This window comes from Aphelocoma coerulescens, chromosome 2 (genome assembly GCF_041296385.1).
Source record: "Aphelocoma coerulescens isolate FSJ_1873_10779 chromosome 2, UR_Acoe_1.0, whole genome shotgun sequence".
NCBI lineage: Eukaryota > Metazoa > Chordata > Aves > Passeriformes > Corvidae > Aphelocoma > Aphelocoma coerulescens.
This window is the reverse complement of record NC_091015.1, coordinates 140,592,193-140,614,483: the sequence shown is the minus strand read 5'-3', so window position 1 is coordinate 140,614,483 and position 22,291 is coordinate 140,592,193. Positions and strand designations below refer to the sequence as shown.

General features: G+C 39.0%; 1 protein-coding gene across 1 annotated transcript; it reads right to left on the bottom strand.

Annotated features, from left to right (window-relative positions):
- Positions 1 to 6,886: 6,886 nt before the first annotated feature.
- On the bottom strand, positions 6,887 to 21,703 carry LOC138105965 (carbonic anhydrase 3-like). The gene is made up of 7 exons (XM_069006015.1): positions 21,563 to 21,703; positions 20,452 to 20,649; positions 13,529 to 13,647; positions 12,599 to 12,691; positions 11,737 to 11,802; positions 10,696 to 10,851; positions 6,887 to 7,951 (listed from the first exon to the last, which is right to left on the bottom strand). Exons 1-7 carry the CDS (start codon positions 21,606 to 21,608, stop codon positions 7,832 to 7,834), a joined length of 798 nt encoding a protein of 265 aa, XP_068862116.1. The 5' UTR covers positions 21,609 to 21,703; the 3' UTR covers positions 6,887 to 7,831.
- Positions 21,704 to 22,291: the final 588 nt, after the last annotated feature.

Below are 22,291 nucleotides of genomic sequence, written 5' to 3'. Positions count from 1 at the left end.
ACCCCAGTATTTCTAGAGGTGAAAATGCCCAGTTTGTATTATTGTTATGTAGAAACCATTTTCAACAAATGATCACAGCATGGAAATGCTTGAAATTCATTGCATATTCAGAGCTCACCACTGGAGAGTGGAGCTGGAGAACATTCTTAGAAACCCTGAAACAGCTTTTTTGCTTAAAGAGTTTCAGTGGGACTGTGCTCAGAAGACAGGGGTTGTACCCAAACAATTGGTGCTAATATCTCAACTTCATTCATGAGGCAAAAAATTTTAAATGCACACCTTGCCTAGACATAGACATATAGAACATAAAATCCCTTAACTAAAAGCTTTTAATATCTTGAAAAGATACAATTGCAATTCTAGTAGGTGAGGAAAGATTGTTTGCTATCAGATGATAGCATAATAGATAAATTTTCTTCTCATATATTTGCTGTTTATAGCTAAACATCCAACAAATCAGCCAAATATAGCTGCAGAAGTACAAAATTTAAATAAAAAGAATTCTGTGAAGCAAATAGAGAAGCCTTCATATCTGGACTGACAGCTACCCTGGCACCTAATGTTTTGACAGTGGGCAAATTAATAAACATACATTAGGCTTAGAATTTTGCCGTATTTCTTGATAGACCCAAGAAGAAGCCACATAGTAAGCATTTTTTTTCAAGCGAAGCTAATGCAAAGTGCACAACAAAACCTTCTCTAAAGCAGTTTTTGCCACTGTTCTTTAAAATGTTTTGCTGGGAAACTCTGCATGTGTGAGACCTTGCAGCTGTCCAACCAAAGAGTGTTCAGACACAAGACTTTTTCCAGCCAAGGTTCATATGCTACTTACTAGGCCCTGGAGATTCCTTGTCCTCCAAGAGTTGAAGCTGTTGAGTTCCTGAAGAAAAATTTGGAGTATTCAGGGGTCTAGAAAGAGAGAGAGAGAGAGAGAGAGAGGGAGGAAAGGATGCTCAGCTCCCTTACCAGGATGGCTGGGATTTTCACATGGATATGACACCCATCTCCCAGTCCCCAGAGATGCTGCTGCATTCGTTATGCTTAGTGACTGCTTATCAAAAGTCATTGCTTGGGCCAAGCAGTGGCAGGACTCTGTATGCCTTCTCCTAGGACTAGTTTCTGTATTCCAATGCAAGGATGAAAAGAACCTGCCAAAGGCCATGAAGTACCTCAGTGGCTTGAGCCATTGGGCTCCACTCATTGACTGAGTACTTCTGCAAGGCAAGACTAGTACCAGTGTTTTCTTCAGGGCTATGTTACACTCCATAAAGACACTGAGGGAAACTCATCCTGGCCTGTCTGGACAGAGCAAGAGACTGGGGAGGCGCTGAAGTATCTGAGGTGAAACCCATCTACGTCTCTTCCTACGTCTGCCAGAATAAACAAAGGGATGTATGTCAGTTATGTGATTTGTATGTAGGGCAAATACACACTTAATCTTTTAGTGAATCACCTTTTTTCACACAAAGATCATCGGTGATCCCTAGAAGAACAGCTGCTCAGACACATTGGGCTCTGGCCTCAGAAAACTCCCACACCAATGTCATGAGTAAAAAGCTATAAAAGAGCTGGTCTGCCAGATTGGAGGGTCAAATAGCAGCCTGGAAGTGCTTGTAATAGGGAAGAGTGTAGCTACTGATACTCATTCCTCTTTTTCAATGGCCTTGTGCAGACTCAAATAGAAATTTTTTTTTTTATGAAAAAGTAAAAAAAGGTGATCTTCACAAAAAATTAATCATTTCAATCTCACTTTCTCTTTCATATTGCTGGAGTATGTGCTTCAGCTAAGAATTTGCCCAGATTTTATTATTTTTATTACTAAAATATATATATATTGGAAAGTATAATCTCCTGAAACACTGATCTAGAAAGATCTGCCTATTATCACTTTCTCCTACAGAACTTCATTATTTTTATTTCTTTACAAGAGAACCAGGCAGGGGGGAAATGAGAATGATTTCAAATCTCAATAACAAAGAACAGGAATTTACCAGTTTCAAACAACAATCACTAAGCAAAACGAGCTCATTCTTTATTATATGCCATCAATTAATGCATTATCTCAAGCTTTGTCTTCAGCTCATATCTACAGAAGTTTTATTATTACAGTTTTTATTTATAAATTTTAGCAAAACAGTAGGCCCAGAGAAACAGTGTCTTATCTTATAAGAGATAGCAATATTTTTGCAATCATGAAATTTCAGGTGGGCAGGCTCATATTTTTTCTGTTCTTTATAAAGGCCATTTTGATTTCTAAGGGACAAGTCGTTTTGCTTACCAAAACAAAATGTTCTTTTGTATATTCATATGTGCGTGTGTCTGGCAGTTGGGCCCTCCATGTTTGAATCTATTGGCCAAGTTTGACAGAGTAAGAAATTGTCTCAAAGTTCTTCTCTCCTGAAGGTTGCATGGATTAGTCAAGAAGATGGGAGGAGACCCATCCAGGCCCCCTGGGAAGGGCTATGACCTTCCTTGGGTTTGCTGCACAGCCATTTCAAAGACAGGACAGAGCAGTCATTCCCACTGACAGTTCTCACAGGTCATAGCGGCTTCTGAAATTTGTGTGCCATGGATTTTCCCCTGACTCACTGCAAAAGGAATTTCTTACGAATGGCCCAATAGTGTTAGCTTTCATTGGAGATGTACAGAAAGCTAATCAATACCTAAGCAGTACAAAGTGTATAAGGGTTGGCTGGTCACCATGGGCAGCACTGACAAAGTGTTTATCAGTTTGTCTGTCTCTGCTTTTGCCTTTATCATTAAATGGGCACAATAAAGACATGACACTTCAAACTGTATAAACAGGTACCTACCATTTTTCTCCTAGGGTATCTGTGCAAGTATCTCTTCAGCTACTCTTTCTGAAGCTTATAAACTACTTTGGAACTGCAACCTACTTTACCCACTTTTAATAAAGACACTTAGGAATACAATCCTGCATGTCAACTTACTACAGGAGTTATCATTAACAGAGTGAACCAAACTAGTCAATTTAAGTGGAAACTAGATATGTCAAGAGTTCACATCTACTGGCAGCAGTTTGCTTGTTTCATTAAATCCATCAAGGAATTAAAGCAGGAACTTTTCTAATAAGGCACCTTGCAGAAGAAACATGATAGCAAAGGTCAGAGCATCTCAAGCAGGAACAGGACCACTGTTGAAAGGTTCATGAACTTTCAATTAAGTAACTGACTTACCTCCCAGTATTCCAGGTCCAGATACAGTCACTAAAGCAAGTAGCTCCTTCTCAACTGACAGTATTTCTATGTCCTTCTCAGCATTTGAATGGGAAGAAAGAAATAATTTAGAGGTATTTGCAAAACTGGCTAAATGAACTTATGATTTTGAATGTCCCTCCTACATGTTATTTGTGTGGGAATACAGAAGAAAGCAGTGGAAAAGTAAATAAAGGAATAGTAAAGATTCATGCCTTGAAGAGAAGATGATGCCTAAAAATATGATTCTGTACAGTAATGTCAAGTAGTAACATCCTAAAAAGTGTGGTTTGAAGGTGTGGTAAGATTTAGTTCTAGAGAATAATAAAATCTGATCAAAGGATAGGTTGGAACTGCTACAAGAGAAGCTCAAATTGAAAAAACCAAAAAACAACCAAGTCAGAAGGGCAGTTCTAAAATTAAATGGAGCAAAGAACCAAACACTATTCTGCAACAACATTGGTGTTTAGAAAATACTGTGTGCAAAGTCTGTTATTCCAACCAGCCATGTCCTTTCTTCCAGCACCAGCAAACACAACCTTTCCACTGTTTGCTAAATCATTTTCTTGTTCTGTCCTTTGGATTGTGTCACCAGATCTATGACTCCTGTCTTTTTTTGTCACATTAAACACACATAACTTGCTTTGATTTTCAAGGTCCTTCACAGACATCTTTCTCTTGACCAGTTACCTGAAACTGGGAATCTAAGTGCCAGCTCTAGTCTCTGATCAGCAAGTGTGTTCTTAGCCTTTTAAGCAAGCATTTTCAAGCAAAAAAAAAGGCGATTAATGGCCCCAGTGATCTCAGAAAGAAGAATATCTGCTCCAAACTGAGGAGTTCTTTTATTCTTAGAAAAGGAGGGAAAGGGAGCTGTTTCCTCAGCTACTTTATTCTGGAAGACAGATAGGTGTGGCGGGCAGCCAACCAGAGACAGGTTTGGTAAAAGAACACTTCTCTAGAAGGATGCTTTTTCTCCTATGAGTCTGAAATTAGACATAGTTTCAGTCAAAATGCTATCACACATTAACCAAAATCAGCAGCAGAATGTGTATTTATACAGCACATATGTTTTGTGTATATATTGATACACACATACATATACACAGACAGACAGTAAGCTGTAGAAATGGTGGCAAAAAGGCTCTGAGGCGAGGGAACGACACATTTTCCAAAACAAGCCAAACTTCAGCGTGTTCTGTTAGAGGTATGATCTGTCCTGATGACTGTAACTAGGGATTTACTGTGTGCCCTTCTGGAGGGGTGGCTTTCCCCAGCTGGCAGACTGGAGTTCAGCTCCAGTGAGATGCCACACAGCCAGTCAACAGAACAGAGCGTCTGTCCCAATAATCATTTGTGATCCCAAATCTGAAACTCGAGCAAAATAATTCAGAATTCTTCTCATGGTATTAACATCCATGCACATCGTTTGCAAAATACTGTCTTATTTATTATATGAGAAAGGGTCTAAAGATCTGTTCATTTTTGTATAGATGACTCTAACAAAACAGAGAATAGACATAAATTGGGATATAAAATAAATCAGATTTAATTTAGTCCTCATCTAAAGATTTGATGAGTCAAAATTCTTCAGAAATATCCATCACCTGAATTTCAACTCTTCTTCAACTCTAAACCCTATGTCTATTTTAAATAGAATTTTAAATTGATATCTCTATCTACCCCCTCTTGCCTGCCTCAGCTCCACAAAGTGACTGCAGGTTGATCATTTCCTGCCCAGCTGCAGACAGGTAACCCAAGGATAACTCCTCTGATCAACGTGATGTTGGGGCTAGAGAAGAGGTTCCCAATGAGAAACATAAGAAAATGGACTTTCCACATGTTTACCATGGACATATTTTAGTCTGATGAAGTTTTGAAGAGGAGATCTTGTCTAAAGTTGATGCTGAAGAGCTTAATCATATCTCTGGTGCTATTGCAGCTGCCATTTCATTCCACACACCTTCTTGCTCATGTTCAAGACTGCCAGTGACATGGATGCAGGTACAGCCATACCATTAAAATGTTTAAAGTTTCAGGAAGACTCATAGTGCCACAAAGCACGGCCATGTCATTTCTGACCTCTGCAGCAGATGAAATGTAACTTGGAGAAGGGGCTGCCAACGAGCTGTGCAGTGTGGCTGTGTGTCTCATGTCTGCATTTCTGTTTCAGAGGGACTGTTCCTCATTAGCACTGATGTCACCAAGTGTAGTCAGGCATACATGGTATGAAAGTCAAATACAGTAGTAATTCATTGTGTTCTACCCCACCAAGATGAAAACTGCATGTCTTTCCTTTTTACCAGGTAGTTCTGAACCCAGTGCTCCCTGCTCCTGCAGTGCAGAGTTACTCCACATAGTAGGAATGTGCAGATAAGAAGTAAGGTATGACGAATGTTACTACTACATGATCTGAATTCACTCATACCAGTGATTAATTTTTCTTGTACTTGGGGAAGGCTGAAAAGCACAGGGCAACCTCTGCAGAATAACAATGAACACAGCCAGAGAGAGCAGAAAATTGCATGATACATAAGCACATTCTAAACGCTGACTCACAGCACCCCACATTTCCCCCTGCTGCCTTCAAAACTCTCCCTAATCTCCTCGTATGTTCAGCTTACAGCATGATTCACAAGGTCCCTGAAGCACCCCCACCCCCATTCTTTGGCTTTTTGTTTTCCTTCTACTCCTACTCTTTCCATTTTCCCCCCTGATACCTGCTGAACCATTGTTTTCTAGATCTATCGTCATTATTTCCGACAGTCCCTGAACATCAGGATGGGGTCTCTAAAACAATGCCCAAACACTTTTTCACATACTTCCTCCTATGTGCAACTCTCCTGGGCCTAATTTAGTCTACATTTTACTAATTATAAATATGGATAATATGAAATCAACTGCATGAAAGATTCAAATGAAACTTTCTTTTGGGAGATTACTTCAAGTTTTAAGTTTCCAAGCTAATAAACATGGCTCTGGAGGGTGAGGCTTACCTCAACTTCATTTATGGCACCCAGATAGCTCCTTTGCAAAGTGTGACTGGGAAACCACCATATCATTAAATACCCCTCCAGATTTTCAATACCATAAACTGCTAGGGGGAAAAAAAAGCCTACTCTAGGATATGCAACTCAGTTTAATAAAGGACCACATAAAACAACTTACCTTGTAACTCACAGCAAACTAAGAATTTTGGAAAATCAATTTTTGCTTAAATTTTCCTTTCTGTAATGAGAACATAACCCTTCTCTCATCGCCAAGCTCAGCAACATCCTCCTGCCCTAGAACATGGCAGCCAACAATCAAGCCACTGACAGAGCAGCACCTGCTTTGTATACCCTGAGCTCAATGTAAATTACCTTTCAGTTTAATGGGTTTGGATACAGACTGAACTTTTCCACTCTACAATCAACTTGCAAAATTGATTCATATGATTTTGCAAGAAAGCCATTGTCAGAATAGAGATGATCTCACTAAAATAATAGGATGTAGCTACTTAAGATGCCAAGTGAAATCAGTACTCTTGTAGTTCAAACAAACATCTGAAAAAGATACTACGCATCATCAGTTTCCACAAAGATGTAATACAGGGGACATTGACAAGTCTTTCTTTAAAATTCTGTTACTTTTACATATTTCTAAATAGTAAAAAAACTACAGAACAAAAAATCTTAAGTAAATGTATTTATTATTGTTGGATTTTTTAATGCAGAAATAGTGTTGTTTCAATTATAGGCTTACAATCCTGTTTCATTGTTCATGCCGAAACAAGAGACAAGAATACGTTGGTCAATTGCATTTTGATTGAGTCCAACTGTGGTTTCAGATGTTTATGCACACATTTCATTGACAGCAGGATTGATTACATTTGTACATGAAAGGAGAATTTGTCTCAAAAAAAAATTTGAAAAGACTAAGGACTCTTCTTCTTTGAACACCGGTTTTATACAGAAAATCCATTTGCATACATGAAGAAAATATATGCGAAGGATACGAAGACCAACTTCACAAAATTTATGTCACCTTGACTGCTACAACATTAATATGGAAATTAGTCTTTTATTAAAGGGAACCAGTTGTGACACAAACAGAAACAGCTCTTCCCCCTTCCCATAGTTTTAACTACGTATAACTCAGTGAATACGGTTTTCAGAACAGACCTGTTTCACCTGCCCATTGTTTTAAAAGTGAAAGTTTAGCTCTTTATCAATGATTATAACACAATTTCCTACCCTTTCATATTTTATGAGAGTATCAAAGACCAAAAGAGTTTATAAGTTCCAAGAATGCCTTGTGAATTAACTGGTGTGGCTAAGAGCTGGATATGGATAATGCTGAAAACAACTATTGAAAAATATGTCTTTAATGGTGAAAACAATTACTTCTCTTAACTGAAACCTCTTTAGCATGCAATCAGACAAGCATCAAGGAACACGTGCACAATAGGAAATTCTCTTGTAATTATTAGTAGCATCTTCTTTCTTCCTTTGAACTATTAACAAAAGCTAATGTTAAAGCAGTTATGAAGAACCAAACAGAAGCAAAGGACAGAAAACAAAACCAGCCCTTATTTCTAGAGGTTGCATCACTCAGAGCCACCCAACAGGAGCCAGGTCCTAGAGGAACGACGCGCTCACCATCCTGAAATACCGCGGCTGAGTTGGGCGCCAGTTATCAACCAAGGGGTGATCAGGCTCATTCTCGGCATTCTTGGAGAGGCTGCGGAGCTTCGCCATCTGCAGAAGAGCAAAAATTGAAGTGTCCTGATGGAAATCCTTTGGTATCAAATCCACGGCCCAACAATTAAACTAAGGAGGCTGGTCCAGCTGTGGAAAACTGTCTCCTTCAAAGTTGTGAAGATGTCCTTCACCCCACCACCACAAGAACTGTACTATTCATGGTTTTTTTGTAGCAGTGATAGTCTTAAGGAATAGTCAAAACATAAAAATAGGTCCTATTTGAACAGGATTTTGAAAAATAGTGTCTACAGAACCATGTAAAGCCAAAGAAACTGTGGCAAGTACTCAGAAAATGTGAATACAGCAGGGAGTGCTCTATAAACCTCTCCTACTCTAACCCTGCCTTAGTGCCTGATTGTTAAGAATCCTTTAGAATTGCAAGGTTTTAAAGCTGAATTATAAATGAATTGTTCATTTCCATAGCAGGTCTGAGCAGAGGATACATTTTGCTGCAGTGACACAAGAAGTTCATTATTAATAACAGCAATTTAAATCTGGATAAAGACTTGGTCAAGGTTTCAACTTGAAAATGCAGCCCCATGCAGGGCACACATCACCTTTGTTCACCAGGACCTTCAATATGCTGATTTATCTACTTTTCAGTACAGACTTCAAGGCCAGTACAAGCAGAACTTCTGTCTAGGTTGTAAAACCTGGGTTCTCTGTGATTAAACTAGTTCCAGTTTATGGACTGAGCTAGCTCAGGCATCTCAACATTACTCTTCACTGAACAGCTCAGAAAAACCAGCCATCTCAGTCTGCCTGAACAATGATGAGGTCATATTTATAACAAGCATAATATGCATCCGATGGATTCATAGTCTGAAATTAAATTTCAGATTTCAGATGAAGAATAATTTGTATGGGAAGAGATGAAAATTGTTAATCAGTTTTGTTAATACTGATAAACTACTATTGGAGAAGAGTTCTGGGGTTTATTATTTGTGGAAGATCTGCTCTACTCAGTAAAAAACCAACACGTATTCAGGCTACAATTACATAAAGATGAAAAAATTAATCTGCAATTAGACAGTTATTCCACAGTTAAATTCCTGTTCTTTCATTAAAAGCAATCTGAGCAGCTAGGCCACCCACACTGTATCTCACTGGGATTTCTGGTGAATTGATTTTCCTGCAAGCACTGATTTGCAGCGACTGCACTTCCCCTTGTGGCTAATATACAGTTACCATCTGGCTGTAAAAGCATCCAAGAAATCCACCGCAAATGCACACACACTTAAAATAATCACTATTAATGAGGCTGCCATGGTAGTACACTGTCTAGGATTAGAAATAATTGGCAACACAATCCTCTTATGAATACATTATTTAGAGTGCAGGCACTCTGGAGTGAGGGAAGTATTTCTAGACAATAACTCACACACACTGCCAATTCTGCCTGAAAAGCAGCTACCTCAGGGTAAGAGCCAATGTCTCATCTTCATGTAGTAATTTCATCCTTACCTTAAATGCTCCATTTTTTTCTACAGGAAGGATAGTTAAAGAACAGTCTGTATGTTTCCCAAAACTCACTAATTTTAGAACAGCTGAGAAAAAGACCATGACCCAAACACAACAGTACTCAAAAAGTCTTTTCATGAAGCTGGATCACTGATGTGATTAGTTATTTCTTTAAAAATGCATTTTATATCAGAAATGCTCAATAATGACTACACTTTTCCTAGTAAAATCTATAGCTGATCTTCTGTAATATAAACATCTAAGATGATTCATTTTGGGGAAACCAGTCAGACGATATTTGTATTTTTCACACAAGTACCCACTTTAAAATAGCTCCCATATTTTAATTTTCAGATGGGCAAGGAAACAGGAGGCAGAGCAATTCAATAAGCTCTGAAAATTAAGCTGTAAATGACATGAATACATTATCATATTTTGTCTATTGCCAGCTAAGGTTCTCATCGTACCTGAGCTTTATTACTTAAAAGATGAAGAGCCACATAAACACCAAGTACTAGAAAATAAAAATGTTTTCTTTCTGTGATAACATGCACATCAATGAATACACTAAACACATTATCATCTTGAAAACCTAAAATGGAAAGTTATGTGTCTGAATATAATATTACATAATATGTCAGTCCCTTGATTAATATTCCTGTGCTTTGTATCCTGGAGCCTTGAAGTTTGTGGTATCATATCCTTATAGTCTGCTGACTAGAGGAATAAGAATAACCTCAGATGAGAACACTGACTTGTGTGGTAACAGTAGAATCATAGGTTGAAATGTGCTGAAGAGGGCATTCAAATTCCTATAGTGGATTGAGGGGAAATTAGGAGGGGAAATTAACAAGAAATACTTCTTTACAGTAAGTGACCAAAGGAGTTTTTGACATTACCAATAAATTAGAGTTATCTAATGTTGCTCCAGTTTATGAAAATTTAGCTGGTATGCCTTCCAGAAACACGGGTATCAAGCACATGATTCAACACTTCCAATTTACACTGCCATCTGCAATACAGGGCAGGCAGAACCACCATTACATTTGTATAATGATGTTTTTGAAAGAAAACTCTTACCATGTACACTGTGGTATGTTTTTACTGATTTAAAACACTCTCTGATGTCTGTGGGCTTGAACTACCATGGTGTTGGATGTGGGCTAGTTCTTCACTCTCCTTTTAATCCTGTAATTTCTCACAAATCCAGTGAGTGTTTTCCTTGTCAAAAGAATAAATTCAGGTTATGGCATGTAAGTAAAAAGAAGGAGGAAGTTTACCTGGTCTGAACTGACTATGATAGGCTCTCTAAGAATAATCCAGGTAACACACTCTTCACAAGGTGGAGTAGTGAAAGATCCATGGTATGTCCAGTAGTCATGAGATTTAGGGAAAAGAATTGAAGGATCGAAGTTTGGAAAAGGAACCATTTTCCCCTTTAAAATAAAAACAAAAACACAACAAAACCAAACAGAAAACTCCTGAACAAATCTAGTCAAGATTAGTTTGCAGCTCTGTTATTTTAAGAAACAGGAAGTGACTCAGATACTTCAAATGTATGAACTGAGGAAAGTAAGCACAGATCTACATGAGATATAATGATGCAATGTGAAGATAAGTGGACTGAATGACCCTCACAGATGGGCCCAGAGAAGCATGACAAAACATAAAACTTCATGGTGCTACTTCTTGTACCAGAGCTAACTCATGTGAAGTGGTGTCCAGTACCAATGTGTTTCACTCATTTCTGTACAGAAATACTCCTCCTTCTGGCCTCCTTTCTTATGGAAATTGTTTCTATCTATTGAATATTGGATTATGTCACCATATAAAAAAGTGAGACAGGTACTACTTTCATAGTATTTGTGCTAAGAACAAGCAAGACAGCCTATGAAATGTGAGATTTACCACATAATGCTATCTAAGACACAAATGTCTACTCAGTGGCATTTCCAGAGATCCATTAGGCAGCCTATATATTAAGACCAAATGGACTGATTTCCAAAGATGCCTTTTATTTGGCACTGCCCACTGAGGCAATAAGGTTCCATGCCTAGTTTTTAGGTGAGTAAAGATTGGCGAAATGACTCGTTTTCCCAAACTCTTAAGCCCCACTAAAGTCAAAGAAGGCTCATATGTAAATGGAAGAGAAAGGACTTTTCAGGTTAATGAAAAGCTATGCATGGTTTTATTCCCAAATATATTCTGGAAATGTTGCAGAGCAGAATTTGAAAACTAGAAAGTCAGACATCATGATACTGGTTTTTTTTTGTCCCGAGACTTTGAGCAGTCTTCCTATAATGAAAGCCCAACATCATTACCTTTGTTTTGATTGCATTTATTTCTTCAAGAATTCTCTTCATCTCTGGTTTGGGAGTTTCCCCTACCTGTAAAGAAGAGAGCATGAGCTAAGCAAGGAGTTCTGCTTGACCAGCTTTCTTCTTCCTCCTACTTTTCCATATGAGCATCTAAACATATATAAACTATAAAATTATAATGCATTAACCCAACCTATCACACCTACCAGCTTGGTAAGCTATGTCTTCTGTCTGTACCCCAACAGGTATTATAATACAAAGGGGGAAATTGTATCAGTATAGAAATTTTATCATAACAGGTAATTTCACAACACAGATTTCATGGTCAGATATATTGCCTGCAATTGCTGATCTCAAAAAAGACATCCAGGTTTCTATCTCTAGTGCTATCTCTAGTGAATATGAATTAAACAGGAGAGGGCAGCAGGTAATACTTCAGGCTAAGGTTGCATGCCCCCAAAAGGATTTATAAAAAAGAATAAGTTATATGCATTGCCTGTGAGATAGTTCTGTTTGAGAGAAAGTCATGAAGAACCTAGAAGAGATACATGTCCTTGAAATCCGTCCCCAATCAACAAAAACAGCTGACTGCTGTTGGTCAGAGGGCACTTCTGACACGTGTCCCCATTCCATGAGCCACATAGTGACACAATAGCTGCAGGCACAAGTGTGTGTAGTATTGGATACCACTTGACATAATATGACTCATGCTCTCTAACTTGAAAAGTATACATTACAAAGTCAACCCCTTCAATGTGGTAAGATCCCTAGAAAATATACTCAGAGAATTTTGCTTTTTTTCAACCCTCTAAGAATAGAAACTCCATAGTATCAGTGCAAAGAAGGGTTGCATGGTTCTACTTACTTGCAAAAATATGGCCAAAACAGCTATCCCATCAGTTCTTCTCCTAGCATCAAGATAATTACTGTATTTGGGATTCCAGTGTAACAAATGTAGCTGAAAACAAAGAAAAACGTAAAAAAAAACCCATTACTCGACAGCAAGCCATCACAGGCTGAATTTACAGTGATTCACATAACTGCATGAGTTTGAGGCAACAAAGAATGATAATGAGGCCTTGCAAAAAAGAGAAAAGAAAAAGGGACAGCAAAGTCATATATTAGTTATATCTGTCATACATTATTAATTATACTACCATTTGCTTTAAAATAAACTATAAATATCTTAATAAGAAATGGAAAAAAATTAACTGGAATCTCATCTTAAAGCTGAAGAAAAGCTGCTTAAGTAAGCAGGTAGAACATGCAGTTCAGACATCATCTACTGATATGTGATTCATTTCTATTTGGCATTGAAATTACAGCAATTCTGTCAAAGAAACCATATGAATGTCATTCATGTATATTATTAGTCTACATTTCTCATTTTCTTTACAATCATAAAGTGGTAAAGAACCAAGCTAATTCATTCTTCCCCCTTTCTATCACTGCAATTTTACACTTTTACTATAATTCTGTATTTTCAGAATACTGTTTTAGTAAGTTTGGATTGCTTCTGAGTAATTCAGTCTTCCTGTGCTGTATCACACCAAATTGGTTTGAGAACATGGAAACCTTTGTTTCACAAAGTTTTTTTCTTTTCTCGTGCTGTGAGAATTACTTCAACCTGATTCACATTTATAAGAATCGATGAGAGTAAGAATAAAAATGCACAGATAAATAAATAGAAAGGACTCCCTGAAAAGCAGACAAATGACAAATTTTGTCCCACCAGAACAATAGTGACAAATTTTATTTTACACCCTGTTTTAAAGTAAAAAGTGGTGAGCCTTACCTCTCCTGCATACCTCACTCCATTCACAACATGCTCTGAGCCATGGTCGTCAGACGAGCCCCAGTGGAAGTGCAGCTGCCGTAGCCTGTAGACTTGTGGAAGTGGCCCACCTCTCAGCACTGCAATTGATAATCTGCAACAGCATCAGACTGAAGTATCTCCCAATTCTTTAAAATGACATACATATGGATCTACAATATTTACACATGTATTTACGTATTTACTGTACAGATGCTCTGTGTTCTGAAAATCTGCACTGATTTTAGCCACATGTCAGGCAACCATCTTCAGCTATATGCACTTACAGGCAGAGAACTTTAGTATCTAGGCTTCCATTACAGTCACTAGAGATCACTGATTTAATTCAGCTGCATAAATGTACACCTAGTACTTTCTGGAATATTCCAGAGACATCTGGACAGGACTGAGAGATGTGGTCCAGGATCTGTGGAAGAACTGTACATTTCTAAAGCAGTATCTGGAGGCAAGGGGAAATAGATCAGGTTATCAAACATGTCACAGGATGCCTGTGTTTGGGTAACTGAAGTATACCCTCAGCAGAACAGTCAAGCCTCTAGAGTAATTCTGCTTGCCTTAAGGCAGACACTGAACAGACAGTGACCTGGACTCTCTGGACTCCTTGAACTCCAACTCTGTTGCCTCGAACAGCAGTTTAGATATAACCCACCAACTGTTAAAATCCCACAATAATACACCTAAATTTAGATGTCTTAATCTCCCCCTGAATTGAATCTAGGATTTATCTATGCGGAAGTACACAAACATAACCATGATTAAGATCAACTACTAATGTGATGATAAACAAATTTCCACAAAACACAACAAAACTGTGTATCTTACTGCAGGCTATGACTTATTTGTTTAAAAAGTTATGAAATTACTGATGCTGCTTCTGCTCTAATGGCTGCTCCCTCCGGTTATGGAAGAGGAGTAAGAAAGCAGCAAATAAACCAGGAAAGCAATCACTGAGAATGCAAGCTATTTTACCAATGAAAAGTTCAGCCTGTGATGAATGATATCTAGTATTCTAAATAATCTTAACATTTATAAATAAAATTGTAAACGAAGGTGGTCTATTTGAAAGGATCAATAAAATAGAAAGAATGTATTTACATTCACCAAGTATAAAAAGATACTCAATTCTCATTCATGTTTTTTGAGAATAGAATTTACAGCATTCCTATAAAACATTCAGCAGTTCTCAAGAACAGGTCTTTATATGCCAGAGAAAAATATTCTTCAATATGAAAAGAAAATAATTAAATCCATTATCGTCTCAAAAAATATAGCACTGAGTAGAGCAAGCTGTTATTCTCAACAAATTCCTTTTACTTCTTCCCACAGACATTCTGAACTGTAGTCAACACAGTCAGGTAAGAGTAGTAGCTGATGAGGCCATCAATTTTCCATCAAAATAGATCTGTAAGGCTAAATAATCCTCTTTAGGCAAAAACATGTCATTATTTCCACTGATAGGCCATCAGCAGACATTTTTGATTGGGCATTAGGTGAAGCTCTGCATCATCTCCTGCCAACACATTCCAGCTTCACTCATCTATAAATAGACAGTAACTTTTACCTAGCACACTTTAAGCAGACAGAATGATGCCAGCCACATCTTCTGAAGGACAAAAAGGTGTTTCCTTTCTTTTAATTACAAGTGTGTAGTATTAAACATATAAATACATGAAATGACAATGTAAGTAAATGAAGTTTTCCTGCATTTTAAAAAAGGAAAAGTAAACAAAACCATTACAAGAATAAAGTTCTTCAATATTTAAAACATTGAAAATCCCAAAGTATGTCTGCATAGCTCAAAATTAGTAAGATTTTTTTTTTTTAAAGCATGTGCTTTGGAACCTAAATTCTAAACATATCTTTATCCTCTTGGGCTTTTGTTTTCAATACTACACTAATAAAAATGCGCAAACACATAACAGAAAAAGAATATATAAAACAAAAGTTTATAAAACAAGAGATGGTATCTTGACATTATTTTTCAGCAATGTTAGTATATAATATTTACATGTAATGGGGAACTTTTTTGACAATTATTACACAGGAAATGTTCACCTTATCTGAGTCACAGCAGAATTACCAAAATGTAACTCCCTTAAACTTGCTGTCATTAAAGTAACATGGCCCAGGTGCAGGAATATACAAACCAGCTCATTCCTTTTTTGGTGCCTTATTGTCGCAAACTTTAATCCCACTGCTCACTGACTGACTCTAAATGGGTTTGTACACCACCATTAGTGCCTGATACCAGACAGAAAAATGTCACGTCAGTCCTGCCTAAATTCTGTGCCCCTCACACATCCACACTTGAAGAATGATCTATCACAGAACAATCCTACATGGACACACACGTAGACATCTGTTCTGGAAAAAAGCTCACCTTTTATTTGATCTGTCATCAGTTGAGCAGCATGAGACAAAACAGGCTAATAAAAGAATGGGCTTTTTTTCACTTTTAATGTAATCTCTAGGGCCAGTGTTGCACAGAAGGATGTCACTAAGGCAAGAAAACCCTGTCTCTCATTCTGTGACACAGCAAAATGAAGCTGTCATGCAGTTGAGTGAAGATGGCTGCTCCAGTCACTTTACTTTAGCTAGCTGGGTGTCCTTGACAACAGAAAAGTGACAAGAAGCTTTTCGAATATGTGCATCCACTTGCTGAGCAGCTTCTGTAGGGGTCTGGTTGTTAATCTGTGCTAGTCAATTGTCATTTGCACTCACTAAGGAAAAACTGGCATGGTTATGCCTACACAAATGCCTTCCCTGTTTGCAGTAAAGGCACATCATGAAAGCCAGGTGGAAAAACCCACGGAGAACAAAACAGACTCATGAGATGAGTCGTGTTTATGAACATGAGAAGGAATGACTGTTATAGGAAGATTTATGATCTCGCATCCTGTCAAATCCATAAAATGAAATGGCAAACCACAATGAAATTAAATTAGTAATGTACTACTGTATGACAACTGAAAAGACATATTACCTTTGTTATACTGCTTCATCATAGAATCTAACAGTGCAGTACAGAAATCACAGCTGCTTCACATCAGTGTCACATTTTAAAAGTCATAAAAAGCCTCTGCTCACAAGAGGATCTCTGTACTGAAACTGTCTGGCTAACTGCAGGGATATAATGTGTTTCTGAAAAGCTTTTGGAACTCAAATTTCAGTTCTCAATGAAATTTTCTTTAAGCAAGCACTGAATAGATATGCAGAAGGATTACTTTTGTTTCTGTCTGTAGTCTTTTAGGGACAGAGTGGGAAAGAAAAGTGTCAGATAGAAGCCTGTCAGCCTGCCACTCACCCTCACCTACACTGTAACTCATCTTTGCCAGTTTTGTGCCCATTGATCACAGCCTGTTCATCAGGGAGCTCCCAAATCATCTTTGTTTGTGATCTGTGTAGGGCTGAATAGGTGGCCGCCCCACCTCCAGGGATGGAAAACACAATCCTCTGTGCAACTGTAGCCTCAGCAGGCCCTTGACTAGAAATAAAAGTCAAGCACTTTGAATTCTAACAATGGAAATTGAAAGTTAATAGAAGCTCAAATCCTAAATTCCCTGTACCCAAGTACAGGAGTCCTCAATATCTTCATGTAGACAGATGTGTTGTTACAGTGAAGGAAGAATTTAACTTTGCTGCCTTTTGTCTTATGCACTACAGCCATTGAGTGGTATGTAAGTACCACAGCTACAAAAGTACTGGGATTTAGTGGTGCTATTCTTGTAACAGCTACTGGTTTTCTCCAGTGTAAATTCAGCAGACAAAATGTTAAGTAATACTTTGCAGGAATCAACCAAAACTGGAATGTCTATGGACAGACTTCCCCCTGGTTTAATTAAAGTTACTGGGGTCTGTACTCTCTCTTTAATAACCAGTCAACAAATAAATATTTTATTTACCAAAAGTTGATAATCAAAAATTCATTTGCAAAAATAAATGAGATTTCCCACAAAGGGTTATTTGAGGAAATGCTGGCCACAAGCCCTAGTCATGCTGAAAGAATTGATTAGCAACAAGCTCCAACTTCTTACAGTAACTGTCTCTAATTTTTTTTTTTTCATCATCCACTTTCAGAGCCACACATTTCTTTGATAGGAAAGATTCTGAAAACAGCATCAAGGTAACCCTGTAAGAATGTATGCTTGCACTGAGGTACTCCAAGCCCTTAAATATCATCCATCTGAAAGCCAGTAAAAGAAGTAGGAATTTGTTTGGTTGATGAACGCCCATAGAAAGTGCCAACAAAAACAACAGACAAAGACAGAAGATGAAGGAAGGCATTCATTTGATGTAGCCTTAGGGTATCTCTCCTCAGCTGCTCTGTCCGAGTTCCATTACCAGACTTTTGTATCTTTACTGTTTCTCAAACAATCAAACATCTTGGTGTAAGCATTTAACCAAGCTATTACAACAAAAGCCAAAGAGTCATTAATTGTAAAGAAGTTATATATCTCACACAGCATCATGACAATAGTCCCACCAGTTAGAAGCTCTCAGGACATTTCTCTGACATGAATTTTTTTAAATTTTAGAAATAAATGGATTCTGCTAGTGGAAATAAGATTTCAGCCCTAATTCAAACCAAAACTTGGTCACTGCTGGATCTAAAAGAGTATCTGAATTGCCAGTCAGGCCAAAAAACCACAGAAGTGGCAGGCTGCCAAAGTACCCAAGTTCAGGTCTGCGTTTTACTGGGCCCAGCCACCTAGAAGGTTTGACTTCAGCTCCCAGTCCTTTCCTGCATTTTGAGACTCCAGCGTCCACCTGCAATCATTTTATAGTGCATAAGGTCCATCTACATCGGTGCGGTAAGGCAGGGAACTGAGTCCGCAAGAATCCATTTACTTGTATGGACAGGCAGCAGAGGCATGATACTGCTCCTGTAGCAGCTTTATGTGCCAGCAAAGCTCTCAATTCTATAGCAGATTCTCAAAGTCAACCAGACTTTATAAGTAGCTGTAATTCTCAAAGTCCTTCCACTAGGCTAACACCAAACATAAAAGTAATAAGGCCTTTTTCAACATAATACCTGAATTACATTGGATGGCACTCTAATTGCTTGAATTTAAGAAACTGTCCCAAACTGTGAATGCTCCAGGTGTTCTTGGCAGAATAAACAATGGATGTAAAACTTGGAGACATCCAAAGTAATTAATTTTATCACTCACCTTGGCAATTTGTTCAGCAATCTATTTTATCCAAACAAATGAAGACAGAAGTACAGATATGGGTATGACCACTATAACTGAAAAGAGTCAGGAAAATAAATGAAGCCCTTAGTTTTCAGGTTAACTCAGAAATAATTCAGATAGACAGAGTGACAGATACATAGATAGATATAGAGAGAATTAATGTCTTTGTTCCAAAGGAATAAAAGCTTCATTCCTATATGATTGCTATTGCATATGTATGTTTTGTGCAGCTGGTGGTTCTTTTACATACAAAATAAGCCACTGTACATATCCTAAAAAACTTAAAATGTATTCAAGTCAGTAGGAGTATGCACAGTGGAATTCGTCCTGCAATTAGCATTATATTAGAGAAAGAACACCACCCACAGACTCTGCAGGCAATGGTATAACAAAGGAGACATAACAACAAACACTGAATGTTTCTTGACTTCAAAGAGCTGAGATATACACCTACTTTTTTTGCAGTGAGTCACTTTTTATTTCTGAGATCAAAACACAAGTTACTGAGCAGTTCATCTGAAAAAATATTCAGAACATTCTGAAACTTTCTGCTCTTTGTGGCAAGTATTGCATCCATGCTGTAGATTGCTCTGCCTGGATACTCCCTCCCATTCAAAATCTGAGTTATTCTAACAATAATACTTTTATTTTTATGCAGAAGATGCAACTATTGGTATATCTGATGCTGTTCTAACAAATACATCAGATGGTAAAAAATGATAATAGTCATGGAGATCTCACATGCCACAGGTACATCTCTTTACTTGTGTACCATTTTATCTGACACTAATAACATTTTTGTTCAAATGACTTTAAAAATTCCCACTTTGCTAGAAAAGCAACAAAACTCTTGACTGCATAGTAATTTGTTTTGATAGTATATTAACAAGTCCATCTTTCATACATTTTGATCCTCAGTTTTCATGAAACCCAAGTAATTTGTTAAAAATCCATTAAATTAAATCTATGTCCAGATAATAGTTAACTTGAAACAATCTATTAGTAAAATTTCTCTTAGTAATTATGCTGTCAGTCCTACTTATATTGTAATGGGAAGTGGAAGTTTTAATGCATGTGAGAAATAAGTCTGTACACTGTATGCTCTCAGAGCTGCAAGTGGATAAAAGATTTTGGACATTAAACCTGGCAAAATTAAATTTATCAGCCCCATAATCTTCATTAAGACAAAACTTCATGAATGCCAAGAAGAGCTTTAACTGATTAAATACCGTGACATTGTGGCAACATCTGGTTTGTTACTTCATTTATCAGAAATTACATGGATAGAATTTTTAAATATTGTAACTTAAGATGTTCTGCTGGGCATCTCAAGTAGCTAAAATGGAGTTCAGTTCTCACAGATAAAGCCTGGACTCCTTCCTCCTGGAAAGCAACACAACTGCAATGGCTTTTTACAACCCCAGAAATTTATCTTATACCTTAATTCACCCTGTACCAAGTTTCTTTGCGGCTCTCTCCATTCCCCAGGATTTTACCTATGGACTTTAGAAGGAGTCCCACACCTTTCCCAGCAGCAGCCTAGGGTAGCAGTCACAGAAACCTGTACATCACACACAGGCAGTACACAGAGACCTTCTAACAGCCTGAACAGTCAAAGTAGGCTCTTCCACACAAATTGAGAAACAGTCACTTATATATGATGCAATGAGAGATGAAAACAAAACCGACCTGATCTATCAAATGAATCATCAAATACAACTCTGCAGGTTTTTCCATTATTGAGGATGGTCTTAGCTGAACCAGGATCATAACTAGCAAACCATGGTAGTAGAGAACTGTCATAATGCACCTCTTTATTATTGATTTCAATCGGTGACTGATGGCGTCCTTTTGCAAAAGGGTAATTTTTGTGCCACTGATCTGGTCCTAGAAAAAAGTAAAGAGAAGTATCATGAAAATCTTTTCCAGACAGGTATGAATTATACTTGTTACAATTAACACAAGCATGGCTTTGCTTGAGTACAGAACATCATTTAAGTGTATTAATAAGTAGGTTACTAATTGCATGGTTGTTATTCATGCCTTACCAAGAGTTTGACTGTATTAAAAACGATTGATTGAAGATTGGTTGATTTCTAGCTGGAATACTGGATACTTCAAGTCATTCAACTGAACCTAAACTCTTACAGCAACCTCAAGACTGACTACTAGGAGACTGATAATATGCCAAGGAAGAAAACCAGAGGTATATACTCCAAGTCCAGCAGTGGCTAGAAATATGATGGGATATACCCAAACGATTAAAACGTGGCACCATGTACTCATATGGAATGAGAAAAGGCCACTGATCCCTGGACATGCCAGGAATTTGAAACATGGATTTAATTATCATCACGGTTTTACCAAGAAGTTCATGTGGAAAACGCCTGACCAATACTGAGCTGTTCTTCCTGCAGCAGAGGAGAGAGCAGGAACAAGAGACCACCAATATCCCCAACCTCTGCAGGCAGGAGGGGCCTGCAGCCCAGCGCTGCTCTTCCTGCATTAGGGCTAGCTTAAAGCCGGATTTTATTGCTATGTCAAATTTTAATTTACATCAACAGTAGGAAATCTGACTTTATTTAACTTAGAGACCCCCTGCCATTGACCTCTCCTTCCACCAGCTTCGCCTCTTCCGCGCCTGTGAGCGACAACCAAGCGGCCTCGGCCACGCCACCTGCGCAGCCCCGGGCCCGCCTGAAGCCCGCATCCCCCGCCATGCTCCCTCGGGAAGCGGGGCCCCCGTTCTGCCCGGGCTTCGGTGCCAGCAGGAGCGGGCCGGGCGCGGCCCCGCGCTCACCGTTGTCGCTGTCGTAGCCCCAGGGATAGTAGTTGGGGTTGATCATGGTGCGGTGCCGGCGGCTCTGGCAGGACGGTGGCCTCGTCTCACGGCGGCTTTTTATAGACTCCCGCCAAATCCATGCCCGTCCCCGCCGCGCGAGGGCCGGGACGGCCCCGGGAGCCGGGGGCGGGGAGAGCCGCGCTGCTTCGCACCGCCCGCCCGGCTCCCGCTGTCCCCCCGGGAATGCGGGGGAAGGAGCCGGCCCGGGACCGTGCCGGGAATGCCCAGGGAGGGCAAAGGGCTGCCACCGCCTGCCCCGGCGCCGAGGAGATGGGAATGTAGAAAAGCACGGATGTCCAGCACTAGGCACAGGCAGTGTAGGAATAGTTTTCGAATTCAAGTGAGATGTGTGCGCATGCATTTGCGGACACACAGCCGGATCAACCAGGAAGCCTTAGCCTGGCTGGCCGCTGAAATGAAATGTGCAGGTCACAGGCAGGCTGGCGGGGCTTTTATGGCTGTTTGCAGAAAGCCTCTTTGGCGTAAGGCCTGTCCGGTTCGGAGAGGCTGAGTCCCTCCCCAGGACACCGTGTTGGAGACGTGTTTCCCTCCTGGGCGTGTGACATAGCCCTGATCCAGGGGCCAGCAGGGGGTGAGAGGACGAGTCCAACAGCTCCGTTCAAATGGCTATCACAGGTTCGCACCCTTCCCTATGAAATTCCCCTGTATTCACTTGGGTTCCCGCGC